This window comes from Apostichopus japonicus, chromosome 17, assembly GCF_037975245.1.
Source record: "Apostichopus japonicus isolate 1M-3 chromosome 17, ASM3797524v1, whole genome shotgun sequence".
Lineage (NCBI taxonomy): Eukaryota > Metazoa > Echinodermata > Holothuroidea > Aspidochirotida > Stichopodidae > Apostichopus > Apostichopus japonicus.
The window spans coordinates 29,998,804-30,011,671 of NC_092577.1; the positions used below are offsets into that span (position 1 = coordinate 29,998,804).

The 12,868-nt window shown below is 36.9% G+C and overlaps 1 protein-coding gene across 4 annotated transcripts in view; it reads right to left on the bottom strand.

Annotated features, from left to right (window-relative positions):
- Positions 1-9,257, bottom strand: part of LOC139984106 (myosin-IIIa-like) — a 49,852-nt gene extending 40,595 nt beyond the window's left edge. Inside the window, exons 1-2 of one of the 4 annotated variants that reach the window (XM_071997816.1) lie at positions 8,941-9,257; positions 490-709 (exon numbers count right to left, since the gene is read on the bottom strand). In XM_071997816.1, the coding sequence (XP_071853917.1) occupies positions 490-594 (105 nt within the window). In that variant the 5' untranslated portion in view covers positions 595-709; positions 8,941-9,257. Of the gene's footprint in view, positions 1-489; positions 710-4,103; positions 4,126-4,230; positions 4,355-5,872; positions 5,897-8,940 lie in introns of those variants that run through there. The other 3 variants (XM_071997818.1, XM_071997817.1, XM_071997819.1) reach the window with 3 other exon arrangements.
- Between the last annotated feature and the right edge of the window lie 3,611 nt (positions 9,258-12,868).

The following is a 12,868-nucleotide window of genomic DNA, read 5'->3' on the forward strand; positions in this document are numbered from 1 at the left end:
AATAATGAATGGTTATGAGTGCAATAGTGCAAATATTTCATTCGTTGAAAGATGTTATTTGTTCCATTCAACGAGGCGCAGCCGAGTTGAATGGAACAAATAACATCTTTCAACGAATGAAATATTTGCACTATTGCACGAATGGAAACCATTCATTATTTGTTTTATACAACACCTTCACATTTGGATATAATTGGATGTAAAATGCACTCATGCAACAGATTGTTTTGAACAGACAGGTTTCTCTGCTCTCTTACCATTGAAAAAAGTGCTACCAAAAAAGTATAATGCATGGTTCTATCATCGTAGCGTGCAATAGAGCGGATTTTGCACGCAATCGACGAGCAATTGACCAATCAAATGGCCGGAGTATATTTAGGTGTTGTATAAAACAAAATAACACACCTATTAACAGGCCAATTATATTTCTTTATTCATTTTAAAATTTCATTTTATTTAATGTATTTATTTAATCTGTTTTGTACATACATATATTTGGTCAGCATCATATCTGTGGGCTATTTTCTCCAATATTTCTGGCTCAGTCAAGGCGCTGAGGGCTGCTAGATCATGGAGTTCTAAATCAGTCGACATTTTCCTTCTTGGCCAGTCTTGTCGACGGCGAGATCTTGCGCTTGATAATTGATGACTGTGATATCTTTCTATTTATAGTCAGGGTTCTTCATTTAAATGGATCCATCTGAGGAAGCTAATGTGAAAAAAAAGCAGGAAAAAATGACAAATTATATTATGTTCTGTAAAAACATCAAAATTTAAAGTGACTAAATAATGACTCCATAATTTTTTGATATATATGCTAAAATGGTCACAATGCTCTAAAACCCGACTCCACAGTTAGAACATTTCTCTAGCAGTTACATCAATACCTTTCAGAATCTTGTGTTTGTTAGTTGCTAATAGCACTGACAATAGACACGCAAATGTATGTCTATAAACAACATAGTGGCCACTGGCTTGACATCAAAATGGAGGACACACCAATGACTCAAAGCTAAATAGACTACTACAATATAAACATGGGTTGCTATAGTCATGAACTATGGTGGCAAACCCTATTTATGTAATGCACTGTACATATATTATTATGTCAACAGATTCCACTTACCAATGTACACAATAAACAGACACATGGCCGACTGTCTGCACAGTAAGTAACGTATGTACATGCTTGTATTGTGGAGCTATATTTATATATGGAACCGAGACAGAACACCAATAAGTAGTGTCTAAAACGTGTGTAGTACATTAGATGTAATATTAATAATAATAATACGTAATACTTATATTTATATAGCGCCTCCCAGAAATCTCGAAGCGCTGTACAATAAAAAAAATAGGTAAAAAGGAACATAAACAGTTAAACCAGCTAGGCTAAGAAGTATACTGTAATGACAGTTTTAAAGACAAGAAGCAGTTCAAACGTGCAGGACGTTGAACAGATGAAAAAGAATTACAAAAACAACGATAATATTAGACGAAGTGATTGAAATCTTAAGTTTTGGTCAGAGCAATGAGAGAGTGATACTTGCGCAAAAGGCTGGCAATTACGGAAGGGAGATGGCCACACTCACATACAGACAATTGCCAGATGCTAGAGCGAGGTTAATACGGTAATGCATAGGTTATATGAGGTGAGGGAGTACGCGCTGTGAATTAATGATTCCATATCTCAAAGATTGAATGCCAATGGGGATTTCCAGCCACGCCAATAATACGGTTTATTGATGATGATGCAACCATATATTTGGGTTTGCATTTAATTTGATATATTTGCTGAACTGAGGTAACTTATAATTATTGATCATCTCTCCCCCAATTCTCTTCATTTCCCTGTGAAAATCAGTTATTGATGTCTATAGCGACCTGATTGGCTCTGTTATTTAAAGCTGCGCATGTTGCACTGAATATGCTACAATAAAATATATATAGTTATAACACTTCAACAGCATTACAATGAATATCAAAACACATGTGGGTTTGCGCAATAAAACCAAAGGATAAATGAAAATTTGTGTATTGCAGAATTTACAGGTTAACAACTCACTACACAATGTTGAGGTTTGTGTTAACATGTGTATGTCACATGTGAACACATTTGTTCACATGTGCATGTCACATGAACAGAATGTCACTATATATAGACTGTAACACCGAAAGTCTGGGAGTTAGGAATAATACATGGCCAACAGCAGTTGTTATCAGTAGCAATTTTGTTAACATTGGATTTATAAAATGAACCCAGTTTCTCCTATTGTAAGTTTACTGTCATCACAGACATAACATAAACTGTAATATCAGATACAACTGGGATTAGTTGGGGGCACACAGCTCTCAGGATCCATCATGGGGTTTTGCTTAACAGCTGTGGTGGTCAATGAAAGGTTACAATTTTAACCATGATGTGGTACAAGTTACAATTCCTATGCTCCACCAGCTGAGATATCCAACCCTTAGTTACTGGGGTGGCCGGTAGAATGCCACAGAACCTTGATTACTCTGTTACCTGTGATAACACCCTATTTTAATTGGATACAACCCAGAAATCTACAAAGAATTAAGGGATTTCTAGAGAAATTGTATTTCAGTTTTCCAAAACTTTCGAAGTAAAGGCATGTTGGCGAGGATAGATAAATGCATCTCACATGATGAAGATTTCAGGAAGAAACACCAAAGAAACCTGAACTAGTGAAGAGATCTATCATCTCACAAAATCAGTGTTACTTGACAATATAGTCCTAATGAAACCACAAGGTTGCCATTGACTTATTAGCAAGAGTGCTAACTCTCTGACTAAACATGACATATGTGAACGTTGTCAAAGGCGTTGAAGACTCGCCCCAAACATCGTGCCGCCATCTTTAAAAAGTTAACTTTCCGTTGCTTGCAAGTGAAGATTTTCTCTTGTCGCTACAAAATGCAGACAGTAATGAAACGTGAAACCTTGTTATCTTTAGCTGGACCTGAGATGTCCATCGCTGTATCGTTTGTACACTACAGTGCTGTGGGTATTGACCGCAGCTGTATGTACTGACTGTACACTAGTGTCTAATTACCGACGGTAGCAACCTGTGTGTGTATTTTCTTGGATCAATGGTGGTGTCTAACACTTCTCTTACACCTCATTCAATACTAGGTCAGATTACCAGCATTAGACGTTTCTTTTTGCGTGAGTCTTCACACCCTTTAAGTGGCATGCTGTCAGTGTATGTTTCCATGGTGATAACAAAGATAAATCCAGCACTATGTAAGAAACTATGATTTTCAAAGCTGTTAGGCTAACTCATCTTTGCATGACAGCTGGGCTATAATTATAAATAAATCTATCTGGACTTCTACTTTGGTTGCAAAATAATAAGTTTTGGAATAGCAACTATTGGAATAACTAGTATTAGAATATTGGAATTAATAGCAAGTATCGGAATAACAACAAAAGTGTGGAGATAAATGTTGTGGCCATGTGCCCCACTGTACGATGAACATAGGCCTAAGTTCAGTACATAAATTCGTGTTGGTATCAATTAGCCTACTCTACATTCAGATATATCCTGAGGTCGGTTATAATCTGTTAATGCAAGAATTCATTCACCATTCACCAGGCTGTGCTCATCCACTGTTGGATGTAGCCCTCTTCATGGTTTTTCCAAGTATATGTAACTTCAAAATTGTAACTTTTTGACTCGAAGGTAGGTTATATTGTAACTGTCATATAAGGGCATTGTCCACAGTATATATAAAGATGTTGAATGGCTGGAAACAGACCACATGCATGCATAGATCATTAGATGTAGCCTACGTAATGTCTTGCTGAACATCCCTTACATCAATGGCGGTCACGTTGCTTAGGCTGAAAACAACTATGATACAGTGCCCATAATCCCCATATATGCAAACAATGTTTTGCCCCAGATATTGACTTAAAATACCAGTTTTGTTCAATAGTGCCACGAAGGCAGTTTCCAAGGATAACATAATTAGGCAAGGTTATGTTACTACTGTATTATTTACAAATACTAGTAATTAGTAACATTGTAATACTAGGCCTAGGCCAAGTACTGAGTACACGTTATAGTTATAGGGCTTACCCAGCTTGCCTAAGACAAATCGAAAGTAACAACTGATCAATTGTGAACTAGCCAGTGCCTACTCTAATAAATTATTGACTCATGCATCTTTTTTTTTATTATCTAAGTAGGCAAATTCTAAACTAACTTTCACGTTGTCCGTATTTATTCTGTCGCCTTTTTACACGTCCTGCTAACGACCTGCTCATAACAGTAGCACTAAGTAATAGGCTGTTGTTTAGTGTTTTGAAATGTTATTACGCAACACCACTGAGTGCAAGGAAGTAATGTTCCGTGATTGATGTGTGGGTGCCATAGAAATGTCTATGAGTGTTAGCCATATAGCGCTGACATAGATCAAATCTTCAAGTGGAAATGATAACATTTACAAGACGAAGGTTTTTTTCCCTGTTATTGCAGTACGCAGCAGTTCTTTTTTTTTTCTTTTTTTGTCAAGACCTTCCATTAAATTTAAAAGAACGCATATATAATTTTCCCATCTAAATACTATTGTATAACGGCGTCAAGACATATGTAACAGTTCCCTTTCGTAACCGATAAACATCTTTGCAATTAAGGTAATTAGATTTGGAGGTGTACTATCGAAATTGATAACGAATTTCTATGATGTTTACACACAAAACTTTACCTCGTTATCACAAACTTGTTTGATTGGTCAAAGGTCCATCCAACTAAGTAAACGGTAGACACGAGAGGGAATATCCCTAATATATGTTAGATATGTAGGCTACTATAGTGGTTTATATTGACCTTCAGTGTTGAGAAGTTAATCGTTATCCCAAAACGTCTAGTACGTTCCCTAGTTGGAGCAACACCTTGCAAGTTCTTTTCTCCCTAGTGCCACATCTCCACCCACATCTCCAAGGATGATCACAAAAATGACAAGTCTTAAAGGTGACTTTATACATGTGAAACAACGAGAAACATCGCCTGCATGCTGATATGGTACCAAAAGTTGGTTACATGCTCCTAAATTGCTCAGCAAAATTGTGTCCGATCAACGTGAACACATATGAAAACAAAGAAACAGTCCCAAATACAATTTGCATACAAGGAGAAACTGATGTACAACTATACTCTACAAATATACGCCAAAGATTTCTTGGAAAAATGTGACTATTTTGGCATATCTAACATGTTTCTGTTCCATTTCATACTTTACACCTTATATACGGTACTCCGTTTAACTCTCTTCCTGCTTAGATGTGACTAGGCCTATATCCATTGATATTACATACCGTATGCCATGGTATGTTTTTGTATGTTTTTTTTTTCTCCCGATGATACCAAAAAAATATAAAAAATTTCCCATATAGGCCCAAACAATGTTTTTTTTTTTCTTGTTCGGTCTATAGTCAAGCTTCGAACTGTTCAAGCAATACATAATAAAAGTCGAAAATTTTGTCCAATTTGTGTACCATGTTAGTCCTATATATGATACCAACATGGTGAACGATGTATTGAGAATCGACTTAAATAACGGGACCATATACGGTGTCACATAAACTGCTAGATGGGCTAAATGAGTGTTTTAGAATTTCTCGGTATGTTACACGATAGGCCTGTAATTTTGCGACAATCTGGTATTTTAAAGTTAACATATAGTGACAAAAACAAAATCAGTTAGGCAGCCTTTACTAAATTTTGGTTCCACCAACAGAACCAAGCAATGCTTCGCTTTGCTCCTCATCTATATGGTATTCTCTTAATCAACTTGACTTCAACAAATTAATTCGATTAATTAGCAAAATTAATTTAATCAAATTCACCTTCTTCTGGTGGGAAAATGTTGAACGATGTCTTACTTTGATGAACTATATACAGTCTTGATAATATTGCGGCCGACCAAAAGTGAACAGCTGTTTGAAGAGCTATTATAATTGCGTGAAGTTCTGGTTGCTTCCTCAAACTCAACTAACACAGGAAGAACTCAAAAAATGGTTACTTTTCACCGAAAACGTTTGCGTTTATATTTCATATCAGATTATATACGCTACATCAAGTTCTAACAATATGTGGTTTTATCTCTTACTGATTGTGTTCTTGTTTTACTTTTTTACTTTTTACAACCGGAAGAAGAAAGAAAGAAACCACGTTGGGTCACCTGTATCAAGAGCATACATGGAATTTTGGTGCAACTTTGTAGATTATTATAAACATATAATCAGCACGTTCAGAAACAATTTGTAACACCAACAATGCGTGACTTTGAAGTATATAGGCCTAAATATAGTCATAATAGGCCCTAATTTAGAATTGACCCAAAGTAGTTAGTGGGCGGAGGCTCCAGTTCTCTGATACTGAATAATCAGAAAATTAATATGCACTTGACGTCAAAACTAAATCACGATTTTATGTCATGTAAAGTGTATTTTAGATCCAGAAAGAAAGATAAAACAATTACAACATTATGAAAATGTGAAAATGCTAACAATTTTTTTTTTTTTTTTACATGCTTTGGTAAGTTTAAGATCTGAAGATGCAAAGCTTCTTTTCGGTGACAGATTAACCAATCGGCATGATGACGTAAGTGCCCAGATAGGGCCTATGGTGGGATCCAGGATGACAAGCCCCCCCCCCACCCCCTGCCGCATCTATACTCTGACGTTGCATCATATAAAGCTTCTTCCTCTTATTACTTCTAAGCTTATTATTTGAAGGATATGCCCCATCAACACGTATTACCCGTCTCTCTGATTCCTGAAACGTTCTTAAATTTCTATGGATTCAAATTCTAAGGTTAAAGGTCAGTTCGTGACGCAAATTGATAGCAATCTCTATATCCTGCTTCAATATACCTATACACTATTATAAAGCTCTTCGAAGGTATTTTGATGCTTGATTTAGCAAATAGTTCGCTAGCAAACTGAATTTTATTGTTCCATTGTGGACCAAAAATTTTTTTATTTTGGCGACAAACTCAAAGAGCGGAAAAAAGTACTTCCATGTACAATTCCACTCTGCTAACATGGACTATGGTATTATGGTTGTATACATGCAGGGTCTATTTGGATGCATGCGTTGTGCGTTACGAGACAAATAAAAGACCAAGATCAAATAACTACACAAGATCGATTGTGCGTTTAAGTTTAAGGAACATTTGGAACCAGGACTGTGCTTTCAACATTGAAGCATGCCCATAGATAATATTTGTGTTCATAATTAACTTCTATCATGGCACAGTCACATTAAATATACAATTAACCAGATATTTTCTTGAAACGGATTGTGACATTCAGGTCATCATAAAACATTTTTTTTCGCAGTTTTAACCAATATTAAACTGAAATTTATCAAAATAAAATTCCATAGTCTATTTCTGAACAAACTCATGAACCTGTGCAAGAGGATAAGGTAGGCTTTATAGTAAGGTGACCATATTTTCCTGACTGGAATCAGGGACATTGATTGCGTTATTGATATGGAGGAGGGGTGTAAGGGAAGGGGGTGTCCCCCTACCCCCTTTGGAAAATTTTCAAGTGCCTAAGGTGCTTAAATGTAAAATGGTGATACCTAGAAGCACTTTTTAAATAAATTTTATTTTAAAAAATGTAGCTTTTTCTTATATGAAATTCACTTACTTTACGTGGTTCTTTGAGAGCTTGTGAGTTGCATGTGTCATAAATTCGTGTTCCGTTCCGTTCTGCGACTGCACACTTGACTAAATTTTGTTTTTACAATTATTTTACTAATAATGTGGGATATTTTCGAAATTCTTGAACATTTTGACGAATCAGGGACATTTTCGGGGACACTTTTTCATCGGGGACAGCACACTGTAATCGGGGACTGTCCCCGAAAATCGGGGACGTCTGGTCACCTTACTTTATAGTATACTTAATGATTCCGTTCCGGATTCTAAAGTTGCCTCCACTCGGATATACTGCTTTAGTCCTACGATCTTATTACATCTTAGTTAATATATTATCGACTGAATATAATTTTATGCCAAATTTACCCCCAAAATGAAAAATATAATTCAGAGAGACAAAGTCGATGTCAAAATGACGGATCAACTAAAAAATATAAATATTTTAGAAGATGCTACAAAAAAAATTGGATATTTTTTCTTGATTTGAGAGATTTTATTGTTTTTATTATTATTGACCAATGTTGCCTTGAAATTGATCAATGACGTTGCAGAAACCACAACCGCAGAAGAGTTGTATGCATGTATAAACTGTATGTATTAACAACTCGATAAGAAAAACACACTTCAGACGTGTAAATCAGTATTTGATAAGCAATGCTTCTTGCGTGGCAATCTTTATTGAAACTATGCCCACTGAAGATAGTCTACATCAAAGGTGGGCAAAGTGCGACCCAATCACGGGCCGCATGTGGCCCTCCCACAGTATGTATGGCATGCATACTTTGCTGAGTTCACATAGAGTTCTAAGGGCCGGCCTATTTATACATGGGTCCTTCCTGATCTTTCATTGCCGTAGCCTAATGTTAATTCCCACTGTTACAGGAATATGTATACATATCAAGTTATGTTTGTGGCCTGCGGATTGGTGGCGGAATTCCTGCAGACCCGCACTATAGAGGTCCATATAAACGCTGAAGATATTTGCCCACTTATGTGGCCTATATGCGGAGGAACCGTGCATGGTTATGCGTTAGGATGAGTGGGCGTTACACGAATAAATGTCAGTGAGCATTGTTTATAACATTTATAAAGATAATGTGATCACAAGTAGCTTAAACATCATTACCGTAACAATATGTTTACATGTTTGTTACATTACAGTCTATTTTACAAACATCTGAACAGCAAAGACAAACAATCGTCTATGTCGGTTTTATGTTTGTCTTCAGAAAATGTTAACCTTACCTGTTCATATACACGGAAGCTATTTGTCTTATACGGAAGAGAGTCCCTTAGATGAAAAAAGCCTTGTTATATCCAGTGGAAAGAATCGACTTGGGATCGTATGCAAAATAACAGTTTGCGCAATATTTATATCATATGCTGTTTCTGTTGTTGTTGTTGTTTTCTTGCTTTTCTGCAGTGTATAAAGATGGTTTGTCCGATTTATATATGTATATAGCTAAATCGAATACTGCGTGTTACGGTATACCACGCACGGTAGCAAATTTCACCAGGATTTCATCGAACACTGGTAAACCTAATGCCGTTTCATTTGCTGATCACTCAAGTGTTATCTTTCTGGTTTACAAAGGTGGTGCCTTTGTGCATGGTACAAAGGCTAGATATGACGTCATAAACAGACAGGCTTGAATTCACTTGATAGTACGGCCCTATTCAATGCTGAAATTTTGGAATGCGTGTGTATACGTGCCATCATGGTAAAAGTAAATTGCCCGGAAGAGGTTAAATTTACTGGTCAAATCTTGAAGGCGTCGGCGTGGACAGCTAAGTTCGTCATGATTCCGAGCTTCGCCGGAGTCTGTGTACAAGTGTGTTGTATATAATAACCTATTTTAATTTTAGTTATGACTAGAAGTCTGGGTTAATATGTAGATATATCAACATGTATATGTTGATATATTTATATGTAATATGCTAACGATCCGAAATTTGCTAACAGTGTACACAAGATGTTCTTAAGCATGCTAGTAAAGTAACGTTTGGTCAACATATAGGGTAACATGAGGGAATACCGACCCCTTAATTAAGGGAGTTTTCCTTAATTAGACCAACTTAGCAAAATGTACATATATATATATATATATATATATATATATATATATATATATATATATATATATATATATATATATTCAGCAGTTGAGTCATACTATACAGTGATATAAGCTGTTATATAATATGGAACAACATCTTAGCATTCATCAACTGAGGAAGGCCAATGGGGTCAAAAGTGCCATGAAGACATAATTTGAACATAGGTGACCATTTTTTATTCATTCTAGAATATTCGGTGGCAAAGAGAGATCGATTTTATGATAACACGAATTCCTTGAATTGAGGAGAGAAAGTGTGCATGTGATATTGTTTATAGTTCTATAGATTACAAATGGAGTCTGTATGGGGGGGGGGTACATTGAAATTAAAGGACATTACTTCACCGTGTCACATGACCTCAAGATTCTGATGCAGGAGCCTGGCTGAAGCGTCGGCCATTTTCACAGCAGGCCTACTAAAATACAAGGTATATGTGTTATCGGTTAACTTGTTAAAGCTCACACGTTCTTGCCTGGTTCTATGGGTGTAAAATGTTGTCCGATATCTTCTGTTTCTGTTTCACTCCAGAGGGAACTTCCTCATGAGTGATTAAGTATTTGCACGTTGCCGCGACTTCCGTCTTACACAAACAGCTGACACCTTTCACGATCATTCATCTGGGTTGAATCAAACCAATATATCCATTCCACTATTCTTTGCAGTTTATAACAGTTACTCATTTTGTATCAGAACTAAAAGGAAAAACCTCAAACAAACAAAACATTCATTCGTTGAGTCATACTTCGTTTCACCTGGGCGAGACCCGGGACAAGTTGTGCTACGTATTCTAAGGATCGTCTTTGTCAACAAAGCAAGAGGCGGTGTCGGTGTACTTTACCGTACTTTATGAGGCTTCTGTTTTGTTACGATAGAATGTGCTTATTCATGGCCTACAAAAATCATAATAAAGAAGGTCAAATTATGATTATTTGAAAGTCACGGCAACGTATGCATTATTGGCGGATTTAATACATCATCATCGAGCAGTCATGAATATGCATGCTTGCGTAGAAGGTGGATTTGAAAGAAGGTGATCGAATACATGAATGGGGGTAGAATCGGAATGATTGTTTCCACTCAGGAACTGGTGAGAAGGATTGACAGCCCCCCCTTCCTTTCCCGATGCAGATAGGCTGGGCCCTTCACCATGTTTTCTACCTATAAAAGGTTCCTGCAAAAGGACCTCCGTCGGTAAAGAGTTTATCAACATGTGCACACCCCCAGCGGACTGCGTGTAAAACAGAAAACACTACTTCTTCAACGCTTAAGACTATACTTTGAACTTGACATCTTGATATTTTGATGTATGTATGTATGTATATGTATGTATGTATGTATGTATGTATGTATGTATGTATGTATGTATGTATGTATGTATGTATGTATGTATGTATGTATGTATGTATGTATGTATGTATGTATGTATGTATGTATGTATGTATGTATGTATGTATGTATGTATGTATGTATGTATGTATGTATGTATGTATGTATGTATGTATGTATGTATGTATGTATGTATGTATGTATGTATGTATGTATGTATGTATGTATGTATGTATGTATGTATGTATGTATGTATGTATGTATGTATGTATGTATATGTGATCTTCCCGCAAGCAGGAACTCGCGAAAGAAGCCATGGAGGCTTATAGACTCGCAAGCTGACCGAAGCCAATCTCTCGGCACACATCCATTTAACGTCCATGTCGGGAAGTTGTTATTGAACAACACCCTTGCCAGACGACACACATTGCTGTCGGCGGGGAATCGAACCGGGGATAGGTTCAAGACCCAAAGTTAATTAAATCGACTTGAAAGTAAGTAAACGTACATATATATCATATGATCGACAAATAAGAAAACACTTTTATTTTGATCATATTCATTCTAAACCCGCCAGTTGTCATATTGTTAAAATATATATATAGCGTTACATCACGAGGCACTCAGTCTTTAAAACCTGTTGTTATTTTCATCAAAGTTCCATAGAATGCTCAACTGTTTTATTGTTCTCGACCTTTCGGCTAAGATCATATGTATATAGCACTATGCCTCAGTGGTAAAATACAGATACCTATTTATGGAGCAAATACGGTACGTCTTTTGAATGAGCATTTCATTCTATTATGAGTGATAAGTTCAAGTCATAACGGGTCGATAACTCAATTGTGGTACAAGCATGCATGCCGGGTAAGTTGTGTTGCCTATAGACTTGGCGGTATGCGACAATATCTTGAAATAAGTTGGGTGTTTGAAACTTGCGTCTGTCCCACCCAGTGGCGTAGCCAGTGGGGGGGGGGGTGGGTGAGTGCCCCCACAGAAATTTTGGGGGCGAGATGGGCGACGGTGAAAAATCAAAGGGAGCACAAAAAATACATAAATGTACTCGAACCTGGAGCCGATGATGGGGGGGGGGGGGGGGTAAACAACTAAAGAGAATATAATGAAAGTCACCTCAAGAATATGTGCGCTACATGCGGGTGGGGGAGGGGGGTCAATCACGAAATATATTGTAATGAATAGTCACTTAAAAGATATGTTCGTTACGCGCGCAGTTGTAGCGTCTCTCTGAGTGACCATATATTTGTATTCACACTTTTTTTCAATATGTGATATAACCGGATGGTTTTTCGACCGCGCAGGCGCGCACATAATTTTTCCCTTTTTCCCCTCCAAAATTGGTAAAAGGTTTTGTACCAAAGATGGAAAATTTTAGTACCGCTAAATGTAGTATAAAAACATGGAAATGATAGCATAATTTTGCATCTAAGCACGTTTCGAAAAACAAAACTTTTCAACCCCTCCTCTTATACCCTCCCCCCCAGGACAGCGATCCCACGCCAAAAACCTGGCTATGCCCCTGTTGCGCAGTGCATGGGCATAATGCATTAACACATCTCGCTATTAATTGTTGGTTTCCAAGTTGCCATCATGGATATTAGTGTAATAATATGTGATAGTTAATATCTAGGGTATATATCATGCACAATGGATCTCTCTGCTCTGGGGTTGTTCAACAAAGGAGGTGAATTAAATAATCTTATTCAACAAA